At 34.8% G+C, this 25,826-nt stretch overlaps 1 protein-coding gene across 2 annotated transcripts in view; it reads left to right on the forward strand.

Moving 5' to 3' along the window:
* Positions 1-25,826, forward strand: part of LOC150101667 (zinc transporter 6-like) — a 166,407-nt gene that overhangs the window by 105,511 nt on the left and 35,070 nt on the right. For both annotated transcript variants that reach the window (XM_090400575.1, XM_090400576.1), the window contains 2 exons: positions 2,960-3,103; positions 13,409-13,528. In XM_090400575.1, coding sequence (XP_090256701.1) covers positions 2,960-3,103; positions 13,409-13,528 — 264 coding nt within the window. The remainder of the gene's footprint in view (positions 1-2,959; positions 3,104-13,408; positions 13,529-25,826) is intronic.

The raw sequence follows: 25,826 nt of genomic DNA on the forward strand, positions 1-25,826 counted from the left end.
TATTATCTCAAGTTCTACTTCAGCTTGGTTTATATCAAACAGCCCACTAATTTTATTTGAAATTTCTGTGATGTTCAAGTTTTCTGAAATGGATTATTGATAAAAGATATAATCATTTCAGTTTTATTAAAATCTTTAAATCTTGAATTTATTTCTTCCTCAACTAATTCTATTTCACGAATAAATTCTTTTAAATCATAGCGAAGCATTTCTTGATTTTGTTCAAAAAATTTTAATAAATATGGGAGATGTCTAAATTCGCGGTCATTTATATTTTTCTTTAATAAAAGTAAGTATTGTTGGAAAGTTTTTATTGAACTTAACATGTCAATTAAATTTTTATCTCTACCTTGTAACTCTAAATTTAAATTACTTAATTTCATACAGAAATCTACTAAACATGATAAGTGTAACAAGCATCTTTTATCACTCAATTGTGGATAAATATCTCCTTTTTCATCAAGAAAAAAATTTTATATCGTTAATTAATACAAGAAATCTTTCTAAAAATTGACTTCTGCTGAGCCAGCGAACATTATTGTGCAACAGAAGTTCCCTATCATCATCTGCCTGTAATTTAATTAACCACCGTTGCAGGGATTTTCCTCAAACAGAATTTACAATTTTAATTATAATATCCAAAACATCTTTTGTGTTTAATCTTTTACTACATGGTACTTGTTGGTGAATAATACATTGGTACGTTAAAAAATCTGGATATTTGTCATCGTGTTTACCTAATGAAATGAAGCCTGATTTATTACCTATCATTACAGGAGCACCATCAGTAGTGATAGACATAAGTTTATAAGGCGGAAGTTTGAGTTGTTTCACAAATTTATCAAATGCCGAAAAAATGTCTTCTCCCCTAGTCCTTCCCAATAATGGTATAATTTTCAGAAGTTCTTCTTTGCTTGAATAATCTTGAAATACCATGCGAATAAATACCATTAACTGAGCAATATCAGTGAAGTCGTTTGATTCATCAAATTGTAATGAAAACACAACACACTTGTGAATGTCTGACGTTAACTTGGCCTGGCAACTTTTCTCCGGCAATTTGAAACCTTGTCTGCAGCCTAGACGTAGTCTCTCTCTCTCGAACCAAGAAGCTCCTTTCTGGTAGCGGGAAACTCCTCTCTCAAGCAACGTGTATCCGGGCAGTCGTGTATCCGTTATCTCTGACAGCGACTCTGGAACCGGGATCCCTTCTGCTTGCTTCAGTCCCTTTTTATTAGGCCTCCTCTGAGACCTTGCATGAAGTTTGGCAACCCCCAAAGAATCGGTATGAGTCTTTCATCTTAAGTTTCAAGTTCGGCACGCCTTTTGTTCACCGCCGCTTTCTTTTGATTGTAAGTTCAAACAACTTTCCGGCCATCGGAAACTTGTTTGAACTCTTTCCGACTGACTTCAGAGATGTTTACACTTAGAACCTGCAAGCCTTTCTCATACATACAAGTTTCAATAACAATCTTTCTAATGCTGTCATGTACAGCTTTGGCGACAAAAACATTGCCTTTGTTTTACACTCTAACATATTCTTATTAAAGCAGTACATACAGTTAGCTTCAAAAGAGTTATTTACAAAAACATCTAATACAAACTATATCGAGACAAACAAAGTTTATTTTTTTACAATATTCACATAGGACTTAACCTAAGTAAAAAATCAATGTAATGTGCTTTGGAATATTTAATCTTTAAGCTACAATCGAGTTTTTACACTTTGCTTATAATCGTATTCACTCAGCTCGCTGTTTGACTTCCACACATCCAAATTAATTCATTTACCCAGACTTATAAGAAAATTACTGATTTCACAATTTTAACCAAAAATAAATAAACAATAGCGATACACTTAAAGTGAATTAAAAATAATACAAAATAATGATAAATAAAATATTATGTTTTCAGTTTTAATTAAATTTGTAAGTAAGGAGGAATACACAAGAGATCGACCAAAAATCGCTCCACGATCGACGGGTTGAACACCCCTTCATGAGGTGCTATTGTCTCAGTGCTCACTCTGCCTCACCTTCTGAGTGGTTTAAACTACTGGAACTCTAAGAATTTTATCATCTGTGCCATCATTACATCTTTTCAAAGGGCTCAAAGGTGTATGCATTTTGAACGCACACCTGGACTATTAATGTGAATGTGATGGAATGTTTATGCTTTGAAAAAATGTCCTCTTCATGATGCATTAGTATGTTGTGTTTACTTTTAGGTATGAATCCCGGAAACACAATTAGGGGAGTCTTTAACAGGAATAAATGCAAAAATATAATATCGGTGGTATTGCTATTCCGTGAATGAGGATTGCACACCCTGAATATTTGCCCCTGATACACACACACACACACACACACACACACACACACACACACATGGTGGGAATTGTGTAAATGACGGTTAGCATGGGGCCTCCCATTATGAGTGTTTGGACTCAATGTGGTTTTTGATATATAATAATAACAGTTATAGTTTGTGTATTTTGTCTTTTGGGGTTTCACTAGTAATTAAAAGAAATACTTTTTAATTTATAAAGTTTTAGATGGACACTAATTTTAAATATCCAAATACAAATTCAAAAACTTCAGAATCATATAGGTGCAGTCTAGGAGATTTAATTAATAAAAAAAAAAAATGTGGATCCTGTCAGTCAGCCTTTAGCAAGCACTGACCAAAGATTTAGTCTCAAAGAAAAGAAATGGGATTTTCTCACTATCAAATACATAGTATACATCCAACAGAATTTAGTTGATTCATAAGCATCTTGAAGTGTTAATAGTATTAAATCCATGTCTGTTATCTAGCAAGTCTGCATGTTTGTTTTAAAATGGGAAATGTTACTAAAAAGATTATATACTACACATCAAAGTTAATGGAATAGACAGCCGAATACCTTGAAATTCACATTGCCATTTTTCAATATTGTTGCTCTTTCTATTTTCTCTAGTGGAAGGTTGCTTCCTGGAATTTTGTTAGCATTCATTTGTCACATGGTTGTAACATATGGAATGCAAAATAGAGCCTTTAATCATGTGATATTGGCATCCAGTTCCAGTTGGCTTCAGGAGCATGCTGCAGAAATGAGCCAAAGGTGAGCTTGTTACACTTGACTGCTTTTGCATATTAAAATATTATTATTCAAAAATTTAATATTAATCCTAAAACTAACTAAATTTCTATTCAAAATCATTATATCTTTAATAAAGATTTTTAAATTAAAAATGCTAACAAATTATATTCTTTTTTATTCCATTATTTAAATGTAAGCAAAGTTTGCATGTAAAGTATCTTTGTGGCTAGGCCACTTGTATATAGAAGCCAGTGACTTCACATTAATTGCCTTAGTATCCCATAATGCAAAGCATGCATCCTTTCAGGTGTGTATAATGTGCATTATAGGAAGGGCCACTATTCAGACTGATTTCAGCCTTTATTGAAGTGAAAAAGTGAAGAGGTGTTCATCATAGACCTAGAGTAGTTAGTATAGGGATGCAAGAGAGCCTGATAGTGCTAGGAGAAAGAAAAGACAGATAGATAGTATGAGAGAGAAAATGGCCTCAGCTCTTTTATATCATCATATAGCTAATGGCTATCATTTTTTTTCTTTTTCACCAGTCTCATGCAGATGAATAACCGAATGACAAATTCGACTGCCTTGAGTTGGCCTTCTCTGCCGGAGATTTTTCTCCAATCATCCTTACAATTGACCATAAGACCACATTGAGCTAAGAGGATGGAACCATTTAAAAAACCTCTAATAGTAAAAATAGACAGAATTTTATCTCTGTCTGGCGACTCTTAGAATGCTTAAACTTTCGAAATACAAAAATCGTCTTACTGACAATAAAATTTTCACAATGCAATATTATAAATCATTTATATATCATATTGCTGACTTAAAAATCCATGTTTCTTCCTAAACTTCCATGAATGGTATTTTAATTCATTAATCATAAAAATCAAAATTCTCTTCCAATTGCCTACAGGTGGTGGGTACTGTAAAAAAAACAAGAACCTGTTCTGTTAAGTAATGGAATGCCCAACACAGTCTGTTCCAAATATGCAGGGCAGGATAACAGCTGTTTAATGCATGCTATAATCAGTAATAGATGTCACAGATTGGATCTCCGATGTTCAAGTACCTCCACCTGATGGTATTGACTGGAAGGCGATCATATGCAATTCTTCAAGTAAGATCCCTCCCGTTAGGACATCCTTGGAATTTCAGTAAGTTATGAAACAATGTGCTATTGTCAGTACTCAACTATGGAAGTTTGTGGCAAAATAGGTTAAAGATTTCTTTATACCAAATTTTACTTGCATTCTTAGAGTTAAACACAGAATGTTGTAGTAATCAGAAACAGTCTCAGCTTTTGGACCTTTATAATCATTTACTCCAAATAAGGGAAGATGAAAAACCCAATAAGTACCAGAGGTCTAGACATTGTGTGATTGGCTGTAACATTTTATGGATTTTTGAAGCTGTTTTGCTTAAATAGCAGAATTTTAAAACTGAAAGCCCAACGTCTCCATGCTTCTTTGATAGTTGAAGAAATTCTTTTTTAACTTCTTGGTATTAGCTGTACCAAAAAAATTGCACTAGTTTAGTATATGATTGTTTTTCTTCTGCTTCTGAAGAAAAATGATAATTTTTTATGTACAACTGAGCAGGGAAGATTATGGTTAAAGAAAAGGAAAGTAGTCCAATTTTCCAGTCTTTTAAGGTTTTAGTGTTTTTGTATTTTAGTTCTTGAACTGGTAATATTGAGTAAGTGGAGAAGGGAATTCCAAGTATATTGAGGGGGTTCTCACTCTTAGAGGTTAGTTCAAAAGATGCATTCAAGATCCCACTTTCCAAAAACTTTTAATTTGTTCTTGTATGCATTAACAGTTAATCCAGTGATCATGCTGAATTTTTCCAAAATACTAAAACAGATGTATATGGAATCATTATCCCTCAAAATGTACCTACTGCATCATCAGCATATGTTAATACCTTATTTCCTTCATAGTTGAAGGAACTGTTATTCCTTGCGCAGCATATTGTCAGCTTCCTGCTAGAAAGGTTCAAAAACCAATGCAAAGAGTAATAGACTAAGAGGACGATCTTTACTCCTTTTTTGAATTCTAATAGGAACCCATTAACTAGGAAGCAGGTAGTCAAATTTTCATTTCTTTCATTATTAACGAATAGCATACAGATAATATCATAATGAATACCCACGTCAGTTTGCTGGAGGATGGGGAACAAAAAGGAATGCCAGACATTATCATATGCTTGAAGAAGGTCTACTGATAGCACTACCACTCGACCTTTATTGAGGTCTCATCAGTCAGAGCAAGATCTAGAAGATGCCAAAATTGAAGTAATGCAGAATATCATCATCATCAGCCATTGTTGATCCACTACTGGATGAAGGCCTTTCCAAGATTACTCCAGAACTGTCTCTCCATGGCTCTCCTTTCCCATGTCACTCCTGCAAATCTGATGATATCATTAATTCACTGTGATCTTAGGTCGGGGTTGTGGTCGTTTTTCCTGTCGTGGAATTCAATCCAGTACTTCTTTTGTCCATCATTGATCTTGTCTTTGAGCAATATGCCCAGCCCATTGCCACTTCAGATGTTTCACTCTTCCTATGATGTCAGAGACTTTGATTTGATTTCTTATCCATGTATTCCTTTTGTGATCCAATCTTGCGATACTAAGCATACTTCTTTCCATATTAAATTGTTGTTCTTAATTTTTGAATTTTCTTTGCATTCAGTGTTCATGTTTCACAGCCATATGTCAGTATAAGAAGAATACATTGCTTAAAAACTTTTCTCTTCAGGCATAATGATAGTTGACTTTTGAATATTGAATATAATTTTCCGAATGCTTTCCACCCAAGCATTGTGCATCTTTTAATTTCATCCATGGTATTTTGTTCCATATATCTGTTGTCCTAAATATATATAATGGTCTACTTGTTTAGTTTCCTCATTTTTGATTTTTATTATTTCTGGTTGGACATAGCTATTGAACATAACTTGGGTCTTCTTTAGGTTTATCTTTAGACCAGCTATTTTGCTAGCAATTTGGAGTTCATGGATACACGAGTCTGTAATTCATGTGCAGTTGAAGTAAAGATAATTATGTCATCTGCAAAGCATAAATGGCTTAAATATCTTCCATTTATCTTCAGACCTTTCCCTTCCCAATCAAGAAGTTTGAATATTTCTTCTAGGCATGCTGTGAATAATTTTGGAGATATTGTGTCACCCTGTCTTATACCTCTCTGTATTTCCACAGTAGAGATGTTTCCATTGAAATGAATTGCTGCTGTGGCATTGGTGTATGCTGATTTGATGGTCCTGATATATGGCCCCTCCACTTGTTGGTATTGTAATGCTTTAAGTATTGCACAAGTTTTAAGTGAATCAAAGGCTTTCTCATAGTCAATAAAATCAAGAGATAGTGGTAACTGATATTCATTACACCATTCAATAATCTGCTGTACAACTTGATTATGTTCCATTGTACTAAAGCCCCTTTGAAAGCCTGCTTGTTCTTTGGTTGTGCTAGGTCTAGAGTCGCACAAAGCCTATGAGCTAAGACTTTTGTAAATGCTTTGTAAACCACTGATAGTAGACTGATAGGTCAGTAGTTCGCCAAGTCTTCTACCTCACCTATTTTATGTATCAGAATTAGGATAGCCTTCTTCCGTGTTCTTGGTACATCATTTTTCTTCGGGCATAAAGTAAATAGTTTTGCTAAGAGTTCATAGATTATTTCTCCACCTGTTTTTAGAAGTTCAGCTATAACTCCATCCTCACCTGCAGCTTTCCCATTTTGCAAACGTTGGATGCTCCACATAACTTCTGTTAGAATCTGTGGTACTAGCTGTTTCATAGTTGTCTTCTTCATTTAATTCATCATCCTGATATAATATTGAGTAAAATTCTGCAACTCTTTTTGCTATAGCATATCTATCTCTGGTGATGGTTCCATCTTGTAGTTTGACTGCAATCATCTGTTTGGCTTTTTTTGAGAGTACGGTTGTTTTCAGTTGTTTGTTGTATGAATTTACAATTGAATTTTCTTATTTCTTCTGTGATACATTTCTGATCGTTTTCTAGTCCAAGAATGTCCGATTTTAGTTGCTTTAGCTCTTCGCTTAGTTCAGTTAACCGTGCTTCAGTGCTCAGAGTCCTACAGTTTAATGTTTCAATGGCAGCATGATCTGATTACTCAGGGATTCGTGGTGCCCTCTACCTTCATGTTTAACTGCCTGCTGCCATAGGTGATAACAATCCAGCCTCTGGGGAATGAGGGCCATTTTATTTCTGTTGGATTCATCTTGAAAGTTAGGCCATAAATTCATAAATAAAAATGCTGGCCCAGTGCAGGTTGGTGAATGGCAATATTTTCACATGGAATCGCCAGTTCCAAAACCACTGGTCCATGGCTCTTTATTCAATATATTCAGAGCTGCCCTGATATCCAACAGATGGTAGTCAGGGTTTCCCCCTCCCATTTGCCACCTAGGGGACATGCTTGGTAGTCCATAAAAGTCCTGAGAATTCAGAATATGTATATACACACACACTGTATCCCCGCAGGTGCAAGACTCTTTGACACTTCTGCACATGTGAGAAGAAGGAGAATCCATTCTGATAATAGGGTAATCAATCTGTATTGTGGGACGAGTTTGATTATTATTACACGTCGGAAAATTGACTTTCTTTTATGAATATTGTAGTTTATAAAGTGGCAACTATTTTGCTTGTATAACAGTTCGAAAATTTTACCTATACAGCACATGATTTTGCGTGTTGGTGACCAATTCGTACATTGCATTATTTCTTCTTTCTTGTCTTCAACATGAATTGACTCTTCTTGGCACCAAGACAACTGGGGTTCTTGTATCTGTGGTCTGACACTATATATATATATATATATATACCGTATTTGCTGGTGTATAAGACGCACTTTTTTTCTTTGAAAATAGGTCTGAAAAATGGTGCGTCTTATACGCCGATACTCAGTTTTTTATTACTTTTATTTCTGGAAATTTTCTCTGTTCTGAGTTACACGATTTCTTTCTTGCTTCCTTGCATGTGTGAGAACATTCCAGTTACGTAGAGTTCAGTGGATGCAAATACTCTGTCATCGATGATCATAGCTGTGTTCCTGTTTGTTTAAACTTTCCAATTGTTGTCGCAGTTGTTGTGAACGGTGATAAATTTCTACTGTTAAATTTTCTCTAAATTTCTTGGCAAATTATGGCTGAAAAACGTCAGCATTGCTGCAATATTGCATACAAGTTAGGTGTGATTGCATGTGCTAAAGAACATGGAAACAGAGCTGCAGAGAGGCATTTCGGGACATCCCCCAACTGAGAAAATGATAAGAACTTGGCAAAATCAGGAAGAGGATCTGAAAAAGGCAACTCACAGTAAACATAACCTACAAAGTGGAACTGCAAAATAGCCAGAACTCGAGGCAGAACTGAATACTTGCTACAATATTTGCAGAATAATTGCAGTATCGAGTATGTAATAACTCTGGGCTGCAAAGAGGCATTTCAGGCCACCCCCAACTGAGAAAATAATAAGAACTTGTATGAACAGCTGAATATGAAGAAAAAAATTATTGAATTTCATCGATTCGTCATTAACGCAAGGAAACAAGAAAATTTTGAACTTGCACGAATAGGAAATATGGACGAGGTTCCGCTGACTTTTGATGTACCCTCAAACAAAACTATAGATTTCAAGGGCACAAAAAGTGTTACTGTTAAAACTTCGAGGCACAAAAAAACTCACTACACTGTTGTTTTACCTTGCTGTGCTGATGGGATAAAATTGCCGCCACTATTGATTTTTAAAAGGAAGATGCTACCCAAAAAAAAGCTGTTTAAAGAAGTGTTTGTACATGTTCATGCAAAAGGCTGGATGGATGGAGGAGGAATGAAGTTATTGATAGATAAAATTTGGTCTAGGTGTCCTGGTGGACTGTTGAAGAAGCCTGCCCTGCTAGCATGAGATCAGTTTCATTTTCACAGAACAGAAGTGTTAAAAATAAACTCATGGAATTGAAAACTCAGCTGTAATTCCAGGAGGTCTAACTAGTTAGCTTCAACCTTTAGATGTCTGTATTAATAAACCATTTAAGGGATTTATGAAGGAGAAGTGGAACAGCTGGATGCAGTCTTCAGATTTTGAGGTTGCGCCATCAGGAAGAGGCCTAGCATTTTGCAAGTTTGTTGAGTGGGTCAAAGCTTTATGGGATGCTGTGAAAACTGAGACAGTGCATTACTAATGCCACACTTCTTAAAGTGTGGCATTAGTAATGCACTGGATATGGTACAGAGGACAATTTGTTGTATGAGGAGTCAGATTCTGATTTAGAAGAGGTTTCAAGTGTCTCTTCATTTAGCTCTGGAGATGAATTTTTGGGTTTTGACAAAGAAGATTAAAAGGTGGGTATTCTTTCCTAGTTAGATTAGGTATTTGTTGAAAGTAGACCTACTTATTACTTTATATTTGAAATACTGTAAATTCATTATAATATTCAGTGATAAAGTTTTTTTCCTAAAAAATGTGTACAAAAAAGGGGGTGCGTCTTATGGGCCGGCACATACGGTGTTTGTATATATATATATATATATTTTTTTTTTTCATACTGTAATTATGACATGCAGATGCATCCAGTGTTTGTTCCAAGATTCACATGAGATAAAGCTTATCTGTACCTTTCTAAGCTATTTACCTTGTTTATAAATGCAAAATAATTTATAAGAATAATGAGTTAAGGTTTCCATGACTTCATATATCCATAATTATGAAATTAATGCTGGCAAAAAAAGCATAAGAAAGTAAAACAATCTAATAAAGCAACGATTAGTTTCATACAACACTATTATGTACTTCATATTGGTGCAAAAAACACAAATATAAAGAAGTATTAACATGGAAAATTCTAAATAACAAACTTATTTTTTTAATGCATTCAAGTTAAATGCAACAATGAGATATCATGAGGGCAGGGCATTGTTACAGGATATAACATATTTTGTCTCATAACCTATTTCATCAATAAATAATCTCTTATGTATGCTGCCCAGAGTTGATATAACATCAGGTCTTGGTTTTTATTACACTGGATGTGACATCATACGATCTCACTAGCCTCCTTAAATTTGTGTACATAAGTATTAAATTCTATGTTTGTTTTTTTCCACACATCGTTGATGTGCTTTTTTCTGACAGATTTCTCCAGCACATTCCATCTCTCTAACATAACAAATATCACCTTTGCAATAGATTTTATAAACTCCTGGTTTCTTCATAGGTTGAGGTTCGTAGTAATCTTACTTTGAAGTATACAGAAAAAGTTGAATATAGGTCACTAACTTCATGCCAGTTCCTGCCATCACCAGACAAAAAAAAAAAAAAAAAAAATATATATATATATATCCTCAAAATATTAAAAGAGAGAGCCATTACGTTATCAAGTGATAATAAAAGAAACAAGGAAATAACTTACATTCTTCAAAAAAATGGTTATAGCATCAAAACTATTAATAACATATTGAACAAACCATCACAAGCTCCAAGACAACAACCAGATGACTACAAAGGCACAGATTCTTTATGATATATCAAGACTGTTACAGACAAAATAGCATGAGTCCTACAAGTTCATAACTTAAAATTTGCCTTTAGACCTCTACAAAAAATCTCCATGATGTTAAGATTTCCTAAACGACCACATCGTGGAGATTTTTTGTAGAGGTCTAAAGGCAGCTTTTAAGTTATGATGTTGTAGGACTTATACTATTTTGTCTGTAACATTCTAGATATAGCTAAAGAAACATGCATTTGTAGTCATCTGATTGTTGTCTTGGAGCTTGCAATGATTTATTCAATATGTTATTAATACTTTTGATACTTTAACCATTTTTTTGAAGAATATCTTTAATGAAAGTTATTTCCTTGTTTCTTTTATTATCACTTGATAATGCGATGGTTATCTCTTTTAATGTTTTGCTGGTACCCAATTGTTTTGTTGGGTGGCAGGAACTGGCATGAAGAGACTGATCTGTATTAACCTTTTTCTATAAACCTCAACCTATGAAGAGATCAGGAGTTTATAAAATCTATTGAAAATGTGGTGTTTGTTATGTTGGACAGATGGGATGGTCTGGAGAAATCCGTTTAGAAAAAAAGCACGTCTGAGATGTGATAAAAAAAAAACTTGCATATAAATCTGGATTAGTCTTTCATGCCACAATTGAAAATCAAGTCAATTGGCAAATCACCAAAATACTATAACTATACATAGAATTTAATACTTATGTGCACAAATTTAAAGAGCCTAATGAGGATGCGATGTCCAACCCTCTGAAATGCAAACCAAAACCTGACATTAAATCAGCTATGAACAGCATACATAAGAAAATCTCATTCTTGCATTCAATGTCTGTCACGTGTGTTGAATGAATTAAAAAATGGTTTGCTATTTAGAAATCTTCATGTTAATACCTTATATTTGTGTTATCGTACAAATCTGAAGAAATACACAATAATGTTCTATGAAACTAGTCATTATTATGTTTTTTTTTATGTAGTTTTTTGCCCATATGAATGTAATAATTATGAATACTACAAGCCACAGGAATATAAACTTCATGTGTGCATCATCAGAATGTGTCCCAAGAGTTCAAAGAATAAATAAAGTAGGAGTCAAATGGATGAGTAATCTTATAAGCATGAGATTCATAAGAAAAGGATGATGTGGAAGGAATACCATGTGCATAAGGATGAGGTCTGTTATGAAAATTATAAGCAGCAGCCTAGGAAAGTCAACTGTTGTACAGGAAGCTAAGAAGGAGAATGAAAACAAACCGACTCTGCAAGCCCAAAGAATTCTATCATTATGCTGCTAGTAAAAGAAAGAATTGAATATGAAAGAATAACTACTGAATGCAGTTAGTATGATGGTGACAAATGCAGAAGAGGTTGTTCAACTAATGAGTGCCCATTTTGCTAAAAGCTATTAACCTGGTATATACAAAAGTGAGCTCACTGCTACCTCTTCATTGGATGAAGAAAATTTTATTAAATATGGATGTGTTAAACTTCTTAAAATATGAGAAGCATTAATTCTGGGGATCCCGTGTTACAGCCTAAGCTTGTAACTGCCACTCATAGAGAGTGCACTATCTCGTTTGGACTCTAGACTTGTGTCCTGTCCTGAGTTTCACTTTGTTTTGTTGTGTGTGTGTTGCAATTTTATATTCTACACCATATGGCTCTATGACTAAGGTGAAATACTGGAAGCATTAAGCATTGATTTTAATCTATTATCTTTGTTGCTTTCTCCAAATTTTCTCAAAACATTTTCAAATATCTGGTATTCATTTCCTACTCTGCTGTTTAGATCTGCAAACAGCAGAGTAGGAAATGAATACCAGATTTTTCTTTGTCAGCTCTCTTCTCAGATGACTCATAAAATTCCTTCACCTCTTCCTTAGTAGAACCTTCTGTTGAATCATAGGTGCAAATTAGTCTGTTTCCCCATTTGGAAATTTGCTTACATTACTCTACCTGCCTCATTACTTAAATTGCCTGCTGTTCAAGAAGTTTTAGTATTGATGATGATTATATCAACATGGTACTTCTCTAATTCTTTTGCCAGTTCTACTTCTTTTATTTTGATAATTCTGATGTTCACTATGCCTATCTTCATTTCTGCTGATGAGTTGGAGTTTTTGCCAGTAGCTTATTTTTCACTGTTTGTTTTGGTTCCCTGGCAAAAACAGTGGCACCTTTTGTTTAATTGGACAACAACACCTAGCTGACATGACATATCATAAAGTTGCATCATCATTTGTTTTTTGATTTAAGCCAATACAGAATGTAGTTTGGCTATATAAGTCTCAAATTGCCAGCCAATCCTGGCCATTAATATCAGAAGTCCAGATTTCTTCAAGTTATCTAGCTTTGAACCTAAATCAGATTAGGTTCAATTAAGCAGTAGATACTGCTACAGCATTATTATATAGTGATCACAGTCACTGTCATTTAGCAGTTCAATACAGAGCCAGTTTTGATATATACCATTTTAACATATTATTTAGTCTAATTTAAAAAAAATAGTAATGGTTTGGTATAAAATAAAATAGAAATGAGCCAACAAATTTCTTTAAAATATATTCAGCTAGAATGGAATTATTGAAACTAACAGATATACTGAAACTAACAGATATACTTTTATATGCATTTTGCATTGCAAAATGCATATAAAAGAAAGGAAAAAATCTTCATTATTCTTATGCTACTGCTGTTTTTCAAGTATTATATATTAGACATTTTTCTAACTCTGATATTTTATTTTACTTTTCAGTGTGTGTCATGTTGTACCAGGCCTTAGCACTATTCTTTTACCAAGGGTGAATCCTTTGGTTCTTCTTGGATGGACAGCTGGTATAATTCTAGTAACTACCATGCTGTTGATTGAGATGTAGTAAGTATGGTCTCTCTCTCACTCTCTCACACACACACACATTGATCTATATTAATACATAGGACTGATTCCATTTTATCGAAAGCTGGTTATGTTCTTAAGTATGTGTAGTGTATAGTCTGTTTATAGTGTAGAACGAATGTTTTTGTCTTTTTGCTTGCACCAAATAAATTCACAGCTGTCCAATTCATTCTTTAAGTTTCAGTGTAATATTTTGAACTGAAAGAGTTACAACAGGTAATTTAGTTGTCTTAAGTATGCTCCAACATTTAGAGAAGCCTAGGTATTGGCAAGTATTCATATTAATTATTTAATGGCATTAATCACATACCTAAAAAACAATAATATGATAATTTATGAAGCAGCTGATGTTTCACTAATTTCAAACCAGCATCTCAAATATAATCAAAATGGAAAGTACTAACAATCAGGTAACTGGTGAAATAGTGGAAAATTGTAACAGATAAAAGAACTAATATCCCATTATGGCACCCTCTAGACATGGTTTAAAAATGGCCATCTCCAAAATGTGTAGTAAATTAATGCAGCCATACATATTGAGATGTGGGGAATGCTTCTTTGCTGATGCCAACACCAAAAGTAATGTCTCAGAGACTTGTTATTAATAGCTTCCATACACTGAACCATCTGACATTGAAAGAGCCAAATGCAGAAAATTAGTCTTTTGCTGAAATGGCACTCAATCCTCCTCACCAAGGATATCAGAGAAATCTTTGCGCTTTCATGCTTCTACTTTTATATCTCTCATTCTGCTAATAACATCACCTAAAAGTCAAACTGATTCCCAACATTACATTTTAGACCAAAAATAATATTTAATCAGCCAAGGAAAATGGGGTGCTTAAAGGTCAAAGCTGTATAACTGAGAGACCTAAACATAGCCTTTAAAGGAATGTGGAGAACCAACCAGGGCTTCTGACCTAATGTCCAATCCTCACCTTCTCGTGGTCCACCCTGTTAGGTATCTACCTGGATACTGAACAAACGAGGATGGGCTGGCAATTTGTGACTTAGTCGACCAAATTGTATTCTTATTGGCTTAAACCACAATATTAAATGATGGTACAACATGACAGAATTTCATGCCGGCTGGAGCATTGCCTGATTAAATAAGGCCCCTGTTGTTTTTGCCAGGGAACCAGGGCGAACAGCGAAAAATCAGCTACTGAAATAAATCCTAAAACACACCCTGACTCAATATCACCAGAGTAAGATCGGTGCTATCAACATAAGAAGCCTGAATGGCAAAGAAATGGAGCTAGCTGAGGATAAGTATCAGATCGACATAATAGGAGTGCCTGACACAAAAAAAGACCAAAACTGGTGAGATCTTTCTGAGCAATAAATACAAAATGTTATATTCAGGCAATGACAATCAAGGAAAAGAAGGAGTAGCCATAGTATTCAACACAAAATACGAGGTCTAATTTTCTTGAATGGCAGGCAATTTCAAGTAGTTGTGGGCAAATATCAGAATGGGAAACTGGACGATGGGACTTATTTGTGCCTGTGGTTAACAGAAGGCTCGGCTAAGGTAGAAGTGGAGGAATTTTTTAAGGCTTTAGAGAAAGCAACTGACACAATGAAACATAAAGTAGGTCCTTGTTGGGGATCCAAATAGTAGAGTAGGAAATGATTGTCAGATATACAACAATATTTTGGGAAAATTTGGAGAAAAGAGCGAAGCTAATAATAATGGAAATACTTGTTGGATTTCTGCTCATGACATAGACTGTTATTACTAACACTATGTTCCAACATAAAAATGTGCACAAATTCACGTGGAGAGAAGACGCAAGGAATAAGAAAAGTCTCAGCAGGAGTAGATGATATTCGACCATAAATGCTCAAGTATGGAGGTATAAAATTTTTACAGCAGCTGCACAGCATAGTTCAGAGGGCCTGGACAGAAGAACGATTTCCATGTGATTGGAGTATAGCACCTCTGTGCTGCTTATGATAAGAAGCACAGGGGTGCTTCTTATTTTGCCCTTCCTATACTGGCAAAATATGCTATACCTTCCTACTTCTATAACTGTCAGGACATTATCTGCTATCAACCACGTTTCATTGATTCCTTTCTTTTAGTGTTACACAGTGAACAACATTCATTTTAGAAATTATGGACTTTACAACCATGTTATAAATAACTTTTAATATCCCAACGTTTCGATCTTCATATTAAGATCATTATCTGGAGCAGATGATGATCTTAATAAAAAAGAGTTGTTTATAATACAGTTGTAAAGTCCATAATTTCTAAAATGAATTCATTGATTCAATAAACTATTATTATTATTCACTCTAGACTCCATTTTGCTCTGCAATATACAATACATTCTACTGTCGTGACGTTCTATTTTCATGTTATGTTCTAAATCCGCCATCTTGGTTTAAATCACTCTTATCAATATAACAACTAATTGCAAATTGATCACCGATCCAAAAGTAGGGAAATTTATAATTATACTGCGCCACCCTATTTTTAGATCAGTCTATATAAAATAGTAGGATCAATTTTTTTATTAAGTTAGCAGTCTCCTCATTTATTTAGGCTGAATTATTTACTATTCCACTTGGGGTTCCTGCAAGATTCGAATATTTATGAACGGTGCAATAAAAAGGAATTCAGGCAAACACAATATTTAGATTAACAAAATAAAACATTTAATATATGATATATATAACAGGTTGGCAGGAAAACGACCCAGAGGAAGACCAAGATATAGGTGGATTGATACGGTACAAAGTGCGTTAGACGATAGAAATATAAGATCTAATAATGTTGGAGTCTTGACAAGTAACAGACTGATTTGGAGGAAAATTGTAGATAGGAAGTTAGTAATGATGTAAATTTTTCATGTAGTACTGTCATATCCTGTACACCCCTTGAGGTACATGGCAGGAATTTGATGATGATGATATATAACAAATACAAGAATTCTGCTTTAAAATGAAATAATACAATCAACTTAATACATCTTGCTAAGTCACTCATGCCAATTCAATGTTCTAAACTTTCACATACAATTCACAGTTTCAAAATCACAAGCTTTCTTAACTCAAGTTAATAAAACGAAACTTCTTATTTAATCAGTCTCCACATATCTATCGCTGTACTTAATGTTTAAATTCACAGGAAGCACTAATCAAGGTAGACAATATTCCAAGCAATCTTATTTCGGACTTTGAACTTCGAAGATATGTTAATGTTAGAATAAACAAACAAGTATGACTACTCTTACCAGATACAATCTTCAATACATCAATTAATTGTGAGCACATTTATGAATTAACTTATTTACGTTAGCGGAACACATTAATAAAAATTCTCCAACGATTTAACTGAACTTCTGTTAATCGCGCTTCACTACTCTAAAAAAAACACATCAATAAGGCACTGATATCTTTCCTTGTTTACTTTTCTCAAACTAGTTAATCTCAATATAATTCTTCTCAGGGCAACATTAATTAAGACGTAATCCTAGACTAACTGGAACTAATCAGAATTTTGCATTGAATGTCCAGTTCTTTATTTTATCTGGTTACGGCACTAATCTTCCTTTACAACACAGCTGACTTCACTTGCAGCTAAGTATATGATTCACTATGTTTTGGCTCACTTTTAAACACTATTCTCATGAATTTCTGCCCTAGAGAACTTATAATTTTCTTCCACTTCCTTTGCTTGTATCCTACCCTCCTTCCTGCTCCGCAAAAACTTCCTCTCCTCTCTCTCTAATTAAAAATCTTATATATATTTTCCTCTCCTTTCAGTCCGAAGGTCACGCTCTATTCGACTCGTGCTTGTTTATTTCATGCGTCTCCATGACAACAAATAAACACAAACATTTCGCTAATGTAATACAATGCTCTACTACTACATGAGTGATTACATAATGTTAAATTTTCACAAATAAGAATAAACAGAATATTTGAGCTACTTAATCAGCTTTTTCATTACGTATAGAATTATTATAATAATACTTTTCGTTACATTATATATATATTTTAGTTATTATAAATTCTGCACATATTATTGCTTAACAAATTAATAGTAGGTTAAGTTTAGAATAAATATTTAAATAGTAATCCTAAATTAAGGAATAATAAATAATTTTTATACAAATCATGATTAATACATAATAAGCAATGTTAAATGTGAATGAAAAAAAAATAAATTACACAACATAGTTTCATTCACAATTTAACACTACCATCTCTCAACATAGTACCCATATATAAAAAGGGAAATAAAACTGATTGTGAGAATTACAGAGGTATTTCTCTACTGAGTGTTCCTGGTAAGACTTATACCAGTATACTTGAGAAACAGTTGACAAGGATTGTGGAAAAGAAGCTTGGTGAAGAACAAGCTATATTCAGGCCAAATAGAGGATGTCAGGATCAGATTTTCACGTTACGACACATAGTTGAGAAGTCATGGGAATATAACAAAGATCTGGATTTAAGTTTTGTAGATCTGGAAAAGGCATATGACAAGGTGCCAAGAGAGAAGCTATTCAAAACGGTACCATTATATGGTGTTAATGGGGCATTATATCAAGCAATACATAGTCTTAATTTGAGTTGTAAGTCAGCAATTAGAATTGAAGGAAGTGCAGGAAGATGGTTTAATGTTAAATATGGTGTGAGACAAGGATGTACATTATCCCCTCTGTTATTCATTATCTATATGGATCACATTATGAAGGAAAGTGGTATTAAACAGGATATCAAAATTGGAGATGTTAATGTCAACTCCTTGCATTATGCAGATGATGTTATACTTCTAAATAAATCTGCTACAAGTCTGCAAGATTCCTGACTAAATTGAATTAATGTTGTAATAGATATGGTATGAAAGTCAGCAATAACAAGACAAAGACAATGAAAATAGGCAGAATCATTGAAAATATCAACTGCATTGTGAATGGAGAACCTACAAAACAAATAAAATGTTTCAGCTACTTAGGCATGATTTTTATTGAAGATGGTAAATTAAATATGGAAATAGCCAACAGAATCAAAGCTGGTATGGTAGGAAGTCAACTGAATAAATGTATATGTAATACGAGGGAAATTAGCTGTATGCAAAACAGTATTCAAGCCATTTTTAACTTATTGATCTGAGAGGTGGGCCAGAAATACTTGACCAAAGACTAGAGACTGCAGAAATGAGAGTCTTCAGAAAGATTAGGGGCATGAACAGATGGTAACAGTGGTAATATCTTATTAAAAACAAGGATATTAGGAAAGAACTTGACATTGTTAGCATCCAGGAATGTGTTAGCAGAGATAATCTCAGGTGGTATGGTCACTTAAACAGAATGGGAGAGGAAAGATTAGCAAAACAAGTCTTCTCTGCCAGGCTGGCAGGAAATAGACCTACTAGAGGAAGACCAAGATATAGGTGGATTGATATGGTAAAAAGTGCCTTAGTAGATAGAAATATAAGATCTGACAATATTGGATCCTTGACAGGTAACAGATTGATTTGGCAGAAAATTGTAGATAGGAAGTTAGTAATGATGTAAATTTTTCATGTAGTACTATTATCTTGTACACCCCTTGAGGGTAAATGTCAGGAATTTGATGATGAACAAAGGAAAATCATTTTTCACTGTATTAACCCCTTAACATACCAATTAAAAATCAGAAAGCGGTTGTTTTTCTGCCAATTTTTTGGGCGAGGGTGATTTGCTGGATCAAATTCGTCATTATTTGAAAAATAATGATGAATTTGTGCAAACTCAAACGAAATAGCCGATACATGCCATTGGCAACTTTTCTCGCTGAAAGGAAATAGGCACAAGATTGGCTAGCGTCTATATTCAGTTGTATTTATATGTGAAACCAAAATTCAAAATCAATTTTGGTGCAATAAACAAAAGACGTGTCACAGATGTCTTTGTATGTTAAGGAGTTAACAACAGCTTACCACATCAGAAGGCTTAATGATATGGATATCAAAAGTCTTCTGATTTAAACACTCATTCCATATTATTCTCTCATATATATATATTCCAAATTATTCTTTATATATATATATATATAAAATTATTATTAAGAGAGATCTCCAGGGAGTCACAGAGTCATCAAGGGAGGTCACATACTACACTCACCAGCTATCATACTCGTTCTTAAATTCATTCGCTTGCACACACAACATCCAGTGGCAATCCATTACAATCACACATCACTATATAAGAGGAAAATCTGGATCTTGCCCTCTTCTTAGTGCATTCATTTATTCTCAGCTTCCAAGGATGCCCTCTCATTCTTTCCCCACAATCCATAAAATAAAAAATTCCATCAAACGAAATCCTTTATGACACCCGTCCAGAAGTTTGTAAGTCTCAGTCATATCATCTCTCTTTTTCCTGGTGTCTGCAGTCTACAAATTCTCAATATGTCTTCATAATCAGTATTCCATGATCCTGATATCATTTTTAACACTCTCCTTTGCACTCTCTCCACTGTATCAGAATCGCAACAAAAACCGAGACCAGACCTGTGCACAGTAGTCCAAGTGAGGTCTTATCAATGCCTTATAAAGAGGCAAAATAACATCCTTATCTTTATATGTCAAAGTTCGTTTCAGCATTACAATTATCTTTTGAGTTGTATTTGCAACCTTTGCTACAATGGCCCCTGAACTTCAATTTCCCATCTACTAACACTCCAAGATCCCTAACCTGAGCAGTTTCTTCTAGCATAATCCCACCAATATAATACGACATTGGATATCTAATCATGGCAAAGTGCATGAATTTACATTTACTGGCATTGAAACTGACATCCATTTCCCCATGCCCACAGTTCCAGCCTATTCAAATCAGGAATGCATATCAGCTGCATTCCTGATTACCATACCTATCTTTGCACCATCAGCAAATAGTTGTATGTGAAATCCTTCCCAATGTCTTTAATGTACAGATTAAATATTAGAGAACAGTGTTTACTAATATATTATTACTAATACTGTAGTAAACAATGGACCAAGGACTGGTTCTTATGGTACACCACCGGTTACCTTAAATCTTGCAGATTCACATCCCCCATATACCACTTTTTAATATCTCTCAGTCAGCTACCTCTTATCCACAGTAATATTTTATAATCTAAATTCTCCAATTTATGCAACAGTCTTCCATGCTGTCAAAAGCATTAACAGAATCCAAAAGTATCATGGTATATCCATTCTCCTTGTATAGTTCAATGGTAACATTATTATAGAATGTAAGCAAGTTGCTAAAACATGACCTTCCCTTAATAAATAGTTGCTGAATTAGTAAATAGTTGCCTTACTGAAGAGTTGCTGAATGCGAGCTCTAACCAACTTTTCTAAATTCTTCATCACCACTCCTGAGACTGATTGGTCAATAGTTGGATACCTCGGTCATTAAATCAGTAATAATTAAAGTCCCCCATTCTGATTACTCTTTTCGTGCCTGTTTTTATTTGATGATGCACTTCATCACTAGAAACCAATCCATGAAGTGTGTGACAACACCTCACTCTGTATTTGATCATGTTAGATTCCACCTCACACCAGATGGCTTCTAACTTACTGCCAGATGAAAAACTGTTACTAGTATTACAATCATAGGTCTCAGCGCTAACTGGATTCAAGTAATCTGATATCATCAACAGCACACTCCTCTCCTATCCTGTCTATCCTTCCTAAAAATACTGTACCTTTTAGACTTGATACTAGATAGTATGTTAGATTCTGATATACATGTCTCACTAATGGCCACAATCTGAGGTCTTAGCATTTTGACGAAGGCACAAACTCTATCCCTTTGTTTCTGATACTGCTAGTATTCATATATAGCCATAATAAGCTACCTGCATGTTCTTTGTGTACTCTTGTCTTTAGTCTGCTTGACACAGTTTGACAACTTAAAGATCTCTGGTCTTCTCTAGTGCCTTATATGTGCAGACATCTTTGCACACATTTAATGGATCCAAATCTAATGAACACAACACAAAGTTGTGTTCATCGTTCTCTCCTCAATCGTTTCCATGATAATGTCCATTCCTGTCATTAACACTGTTACATAACATTGTTGCTCTTATGCACATATTCTCAGCATTCATTTGGTAGTTCCAAAATTCCCCACCAGGGGCATTGTAAATACCAAATGTATGGAATTTGCATATCACACAACTCACCAGGAGGGTTTAAAAAGATGGACACAGCATTTCCCTTCATTCTGGTTGTTAATACTGCCCACATTGATGGCACTAATTTTCCCCAATGTGCTTTGCTTGGGTAGTGTTGCCGAGAGGTATCTTGATATGATAAACAATTTTGTTGTGCCAGAACTACAGCAGTGCTTATGCGTGGATTCAGTCATTTTCATGCAGGATGGAGACCCTCCACACATCGGTCGATCCATACTGGAAGTTCTTTGAGAACATTTCATGGAAGCCAGAGTGATCAACTGTGCGTTTCCCACTGCATGGCCACCTCGTTAACTGATCTGACCCCCGGTGACTTTTGGCGCTGAGGATTTCTTAAAGACAGGGTTTATCAAGATCATCCTGATGACTTGTAGTACTGCATAACGCAGCATGTTTCATTTGCCAAACTAGAAAAACTATCTCCAGAAAATATGTGCAGTAAATAGACATAATATAATGGATTGATGGTCTTAGCTGTCTTAGTCGTAATTTCAAATATGTCGATGAGATCCACTATTTCCATGTGCTCTGCAGTGAATGATTAGTTGTTTTGAAGAAACGGGATTGCTGGGAGTTAGACCTGGCAATGATGGCAAACCAATAAATTCACAATAAGTGAATGAAGTTGCTACTGCTGTTGTGGAGCAAGCCATAAATAAAAGCATTGGTTCCTGCAGTGCATGTGCTGTATCAAGACACATGTGCATGTATCTTGATACAGCACATACACTGCAGGAACTTGATAATAAATTATCTTCGTTATCAGTTTCCTGATGGGGGACAAATGGGGCACTTGTCCTCCCAGATCTACTTGTGAAAAAAAAATTAAATAATTAAAAAAATCTATTGATGCGATTATTTGTCTCCAAGCTTTGCCCCCCCCCCCTCCTGAAAAGTCAGCTACTGGAACAAATCTGAAAAACACACCCCAACTCAACATCACCAGAGTTAAAGATCAGTACTATCAACATAAGAAGCCTGAATGGCAAAGAAATGGAGCTAGCTGAGTAATTAGATAAGTACCAGATCGACATAATAGGGGTGACGGAAACAAAAAAGACAAAAACTGGTGAGATCTTTCTGAGCAATAAATACAAAATGTTATATTCAGGAAATGACAATCAAGGAAAAGAAGGAGTAGCCATAGTATTCAACACAAAATACGAGGCTAATCTTCTTGAATGGCAGTCAGTCTCAAGTAGAGTAATGTGGGCAAATATGAGAATGGGGAACTGGACAATGAGACTTATTTGTGCCTATGGTTCCCACAGAGGGTTCTACTAAGGTAGAAGTGGGGGAATATTTTGAGGTGTTAGAAAAAGCAACTGACACGATGAAAAAGGAAAAGTTGGTTGTTGTTGGGGATCTAAATAGCAGAGTAGGAAATGATTGTGAGACATACAAAAATATTTTGGGAAAATTTAGAGAAAAGAGCAAAGCAAATAATAATGGCAAATATTTGTTGGATTTCTTCTCAGGACATGGATGGTTATTACTAACTCCATGTTCCAACATAAAAATGTGCACAAATTCACATGGAGAGAAGAGGCAAGGAATAAGAAAAGTCTTATTGACTATGTTATTATTGATAGTGATGTTGTCTCCCTGCTGCAGGACACCAGAGTGTACAGAGGATTTAAAATTGGAAGTGATCACTATTTAGTCTTGAGCAGGATAAAATTGAATTTCATATTGAAAAGAATAACATGTAAGAAAGTTTTAAAGCGAATAAAAGTTGAGCAGTTCTCAGATGTGAACTGTAGACTAAAATATACAAAGATTGTTGAAGAAAAAATGAAAGAGTTTGAGAACAGGAATCAAATCATGGAGATTCAGTGGCAAACCTTGAAGAAAGCCCTGATTGATTCAGTTAGAGAGGCATGTGGTGAAGTTGTCTGCAAGTTTAGAAAAATTAGAACCCCATGGTAGACACAGGAAGTTAAAGAGGCAGTGAAGGAAAAGAATAAAGCCTATCAAAAATTCCTGGCAAATAAGTGAGCTTGTGCTCTTATAGAATACAGAGACAAATGCAAGAATGTTAAACACTGTGTAAAACTAGTTAAACAAAAGTCATGGGAGGATTTTGGCAAGAATATAGAAAATAAATATCAAGACAGTGGCAAAATATTCTGGAGGTTGTTGAAGAAGCTTAGAAATGGAGGAAGGAGTGCTGTAAAAGAAGTTAGAGATGATAAAGGTGACATGAAAACGGGAGAAAAAGATATCCTCGAAGTATGGAATACTTACTTTGAAAAACTGCTAAATGAAACAAGCAGTGATGACAGCACAGTGGTAAAAAACACTGACTAGGCATGCAGTCAGGAATGCATATCCATACGTGAAGTAGAAAAAACCCATCAGAGGCTTGAAATGTGGAAAGGCAGCAGGAGTAGATGATATTCGACCAGAAATGCTGGTCGAATATCATCTACTCCTGCTTAGTCTTACAGTGGCTGCACTGCATAGTTCAGAAAGCCTGGACAGAGCGACGAATTCCCGATGATTGGAGTAGAGCTCTCATAGTACCCATATATAAAAAGTAAAATAAAACTGAATGTGAGAATTACAGAGGTATTTCCCTACTGAGTGTTCATGGCAAGATCTATGCAAATATACTTGAGAAACGGTTGAAAAGAATTGTGGAAGAAAAGCTGGATTCAGGCCAAATAGAGGCTGTCGGGATCAGATCTTCACTTTACGACAAATAGTCGAGATAGCATGCAAATATAATAAAGATCTGTATTTAAGTATTCAAGCAATACTTAGTCTTTATTTGAGTTGTAAGTCAGCAATTAGAATTGAAGGAAGTACAGGAAGATTGTTTATTGTTAAATCTGGTGTGAGACAAGGATGTACATTATCCCCTCTGTTATTCATTATCTATATGGATCACATTATGAAGGAAAGTGGTATTAAACATGATATCAAAATTGGAGATGTTAATGTCAGCTCTTTGCTTTATGTGGATGATGTTATACTTCTAAATAAATCCGCTACAAGTCGGCAAGATTCTCTGACTAAATTGAATAGCTATTGTAATAGATATGGTATGAAGGTCAGCAATAAAAAGACAAAGACAATGAAAATAGGCAGAATCATTGAAAATGTCAACTGTGTTGTGAATGGAGAACCTGTGGAACAAGTAAAACATTTCAGTTACTTAGGCACGATTTTTACTGAAGATGGTAAATTAAATATAGAAATAGACAACAGAATCAGCAAAGCTGGTATAGTGGGAAGTTAATTGAATAAATTGATATGGAATAAGAGAGAAATTAGTCGGAACACTAAATTAGCTATACAAGACAGTGTTCAAACCAGTTTTAACTTATGGATCTGAGAGCTGGGTCAGAAGTAAAACACTTGACCAAAGACTAGAGACCGCAGATATGAGAGTCCTGAGAAAGATTATAGGAGTGAACTGATGGCATCAATGACAATATCATATTAAAAGTGAGGATATTAGGAAAGAACCTGACATTGTCAGCATCAAGGAATGCGTTAGCAGAGCTAATCTCAGGTGGTATGGTCACTTAAACAGAATGGGCAGAAAGATTAGCAAAACAAGTGTTCTCTGCCAGGTTTGGCCGCAAAATGACCCAGAGGAAGACCAAGATATAGATGGATTGATATGGTACAGAGTGCCTTAGGCGATAGAAATATAAGATCTGATAATGTTGGAGTCTTGACAAGTAACAGACTGATTTGGAGGAAAATTGTAGATAGGAAGTTAGTAATGATGTAATTTTTTTTCATGTAGTACTATCATATCCTGTACACCCCTTGAGGGTACATGGCAGGAATTTGATGATGATGATGATATGTACCCTCAAGGGGTGTTTAGGATACTGTGTGCGTGGGTATCCACAGAGGGTGGGAGGGAAATGGGGCACTTGTCCCCCCCAGATCTACTTGTGAAAAAAAAAAAAAAAAAAATTAAATAATTAAAAAATAAAAATCTATTGATGTGATTATTTGTCTCCAAGCTTTGCCACCCCTCCCTGAAAAATTTTCTGTGGATGCCCATGGACAGTACTACATGATATGGCATCTTACATTATTACTCATCTCCTGGCAGTTATCC

The sequence above is a fragment of the Typopeltis vanoorti genome, chromosome 11 (genome assembly GCF_054136105.1).
Source record: "Typopeltis vanoorti isolate ZY-2024b chromosome 11, IOZ_Tvanoo_1.0, whole genome shotgun sequence".
In the NCBI taxonomy this organism is placed as follows: Eukaryota; Metazoa; Arthropoda; class Arachnida; order Uropygi; family Thelyphonidae; genus Typopeltis; species Typopeltis vanoorti.